General features: G+C 68.8%; 1 protein-coding gene across 1 annotated transcript in view; it reads left to right on the top strand.

Moving 5' to 3' along the window:
• The first annotated feature begins 1,902 nt into the window (after nucleotides 1-1,902).
• The window catches only part of LOC102380714 (indian hedgehog protein), a 4,076-nt gene continuing 3,397 nt past the window's right edge, over nucleotides 1,903-2,581 (top strand). Inside the window, 1 exon segment of the mRNA XM_025194633.1 lies at nucleotides 1,903-2,161. Coding sequence (XP_025050418.1) covers nucleotides 1,939-2,161 — 223 coding nt within the window. The 5' untranslated portion in view covers nucleotides 1,903-1,938.

Here is a 2,581-nt window from a genome sequence, read left to right as displayed (position 1 = left end):
GGGCGCTCCCCCCGCCTGGCCCGACCCTTGGGGACTGCGTCCCCCCCCCGGGCTCCCCCATGGGGCAGGGGCCGGGCCCGACTTCTCCCGGGGCGGGGGGCACGGGCCGGTCTGCCCGGGATAGAGGAGGGAGATCGAGGAGCTTGGGGGGGTAAGTCCAGGCATCTGGGGCTGGGGGGGGACGAGGGTGCTTGTGCAGGTGTGTGGGAGCGGACACGTGCGTGTGAGTGTGAACATGCAAGGGACTGTACACGCCTGTGTGTGCCTATGTGAGGGTACATGCCTGTGAGTGTGCGTGTGCCCTTGGAAGTGTACACACGTGTGTGCGCGCATGTGAGTTCATGTCTGTGTGTGCCTGCGCACCCATGTCTGGGAGTGAACCCATCTGTGCGACAGTGTGACTGTACGCATCTGAGTGTGTGCACACGTGTGAGTGTGCACGTGTGTTCGTGTCTCTGCATGTGCCCTTGGCAGCAGACCGGGGCGGGGGGCGCTGCCGGGCTGGACCGAGGGGCCGGGAGTGCGGGGCACCGGGGTCTGAGCACTGATGAGCAGGGGCTGGGCAGCCCCCGCAGCGCTGCCCCCTGGTGGCTGCCCCCAGCACCCCCAACCCCCGTCCCGATACTAGTGTTGCATGGGGCCAAAAGTCCCGACTCCCCCGCCCCGCTGATCTCCAGGCTGATCTCCCTGCGGCTGAAGATGCCCCAGGGGCAGGAGCTGCAGAGGGCACGGGGCAGTGTGGGGCAAAGGCATCACCTGAGCTCCCCTCAGCACCAGGGCAAGGACCCCGCACGGGCGCCCCCAGCTTCCTGCTCCCCCCTCCCCACCGCACAGCCCAGAGGGGATGGGGCCCAGCAGCTGCTTTCTGGGGGGGCAGGGGCGAAAGGCACCAGCAGGGTTGGGGCAGCAAGGACCTGTGGGTTGGGAGTGAGGGGCACAGGCAGGGCTGGGGGCAGGGGGTTGCTGGTCAGGAGTGGGGGGCACCAGCAGGGTTGCAGGGGCAGGGGCTGTGGGTCAGGAGTGGGGGGCACTGGCAGAGCTGGGGACTCAGGGGCTGTGAGTCAGGAGTGAGGGGCATAAGCAGGGTTGGAGGGGTAGGAGGCTGCAGGTTTGGAGTGAGGGGCAGGTTGGGGAAGCAGGGGTCTGTGGGTCGGGAGTGAGGGGCACTGGTGGGGCAGGGGGTGCAGGGCGCTGTGCTTCAGCTCTGCTTTCTCTCTGGCTCTGCTCCTGCACCTTCCGGCTCCGCACTCTCCCTGCAGCCTGTGGGGCCAGGTGGGCGCTGGGGTCTCTGCTTTCCCTGCTGGACCCCTCCCCTCCCCAGGGCTTGGGGCCGGGCTGGGCTGGGCAGGGCTGCCCCTGGAGAAGGAGGCTCTGGGGGGACCAAAATCAAGTTCAAGCCCATGCACGGCTGAGGGGGGCAGAAGCAGGGACTGCGCCCCGATCCATGACCCCTGCAGCCCGTGACAGCGGCAGGGTCCCAGCTCTGCTGCCTTCATGGAGGGGCTGGGAGGGGGCAGCCGCCTTTGCTGCCGACCCAGGGGCTGGGGCTGTGAGCAGGGGCTAGCATGGCTCAGCCTGGCTGCCCACCCGGGGCCCTGGCCTCTGCTGGGGGCTGCAGGTCGGGAGCGAGGAGCACCGTCTTGGCTGTCGGGGCAGGGGCTGCGGGCGACTAAGGGACACTGTATGGGCTGGGATACTGGAACTACAGATCGGGAGTGAGGGGCTGTGGCAGGGCTGGGGGGGCAGGGGCTGCGGATCGAGAGAAGGGCACCAGCAGAGCTAGTGGGGTAGGGGGCTGCGGGTCAGGAGTGAGGGGCACCAGCAGGGCTGGGGGGTAGGGGGCTGTGGGTCAGGAGTGAGGGGCTCCCCTGCTGACCCCCGCTCTGCCCTGCCCCGCAGCGCTGCAAGGACCGCCTGAATGCACTGGCCATCTCGGTGATGAACCAGTGGCCGGGCGTGAAGCTGCGGGTGACCGAGGGCTGGGACGAGGACGGGCACCACTCGGAGGAGTCGCTGCACTACGAGGGCCGCGCTGTGGATATCACCACCTCCGACCGCGACCGCAACAAATACGGCATGCTGGCACGCCTGGCCGTGGAGGCCGGCTTCGACTGGGTCTACTACGAGTCCAAGGCCCACATCCACTGCTCCGTCAAGTCAGGTGAGGCCGGGCCCACGGTCTAGCCCCCCAGGGCTCCCTGTCCCACGCAGGTGCCCCCCACCCCAAGCCAACTCATCCCCCAGGCTCCCACCCCAGAGCCCAGAGCCAGGCAGCCCCCCGGCCCCACTACCCTGAGCATCTCCCCTCCCTGATGCGCCCGGGGCTCCTGAGGTGGATGCTGGCAGAGGCAGCAGCACTGGGAACAGGGGCATGGGGTAAGACATGGCATCTCCGAGCGCCCATCTCGGGGGCGAGGGATGCATGTGGGAGGAGGGAACTGGGAGTGAGGGGCACCAGCAGGGCAGGGGGGAGGGGGCTATGGGTCAGGAGTGAGGTGCACTGGCAGGGGCTATGGGTTGGGAGTGAAGGGCACTGGCAGGGCTGGGGGGGCAGGGGCTGCAGGTGGGGAGTGGTGGGCAC

This window comes from Alligator sinensis, unplaced genomic scaffold, assembly GCF_000455745.1.
Source record: "Alligator sinensis unplaced genomic scaffold, ASM45574v1 scaffold821_1, whole genome shotgun sequence".
NCBI lineage: Eukaryota > Metazoa > Chordata > Crocodylia > Alligatoridae > Alligator > Alligator sinensis.
This window is presented reverse-complemented; position numbering and strand designations above follow the sequence as displayed.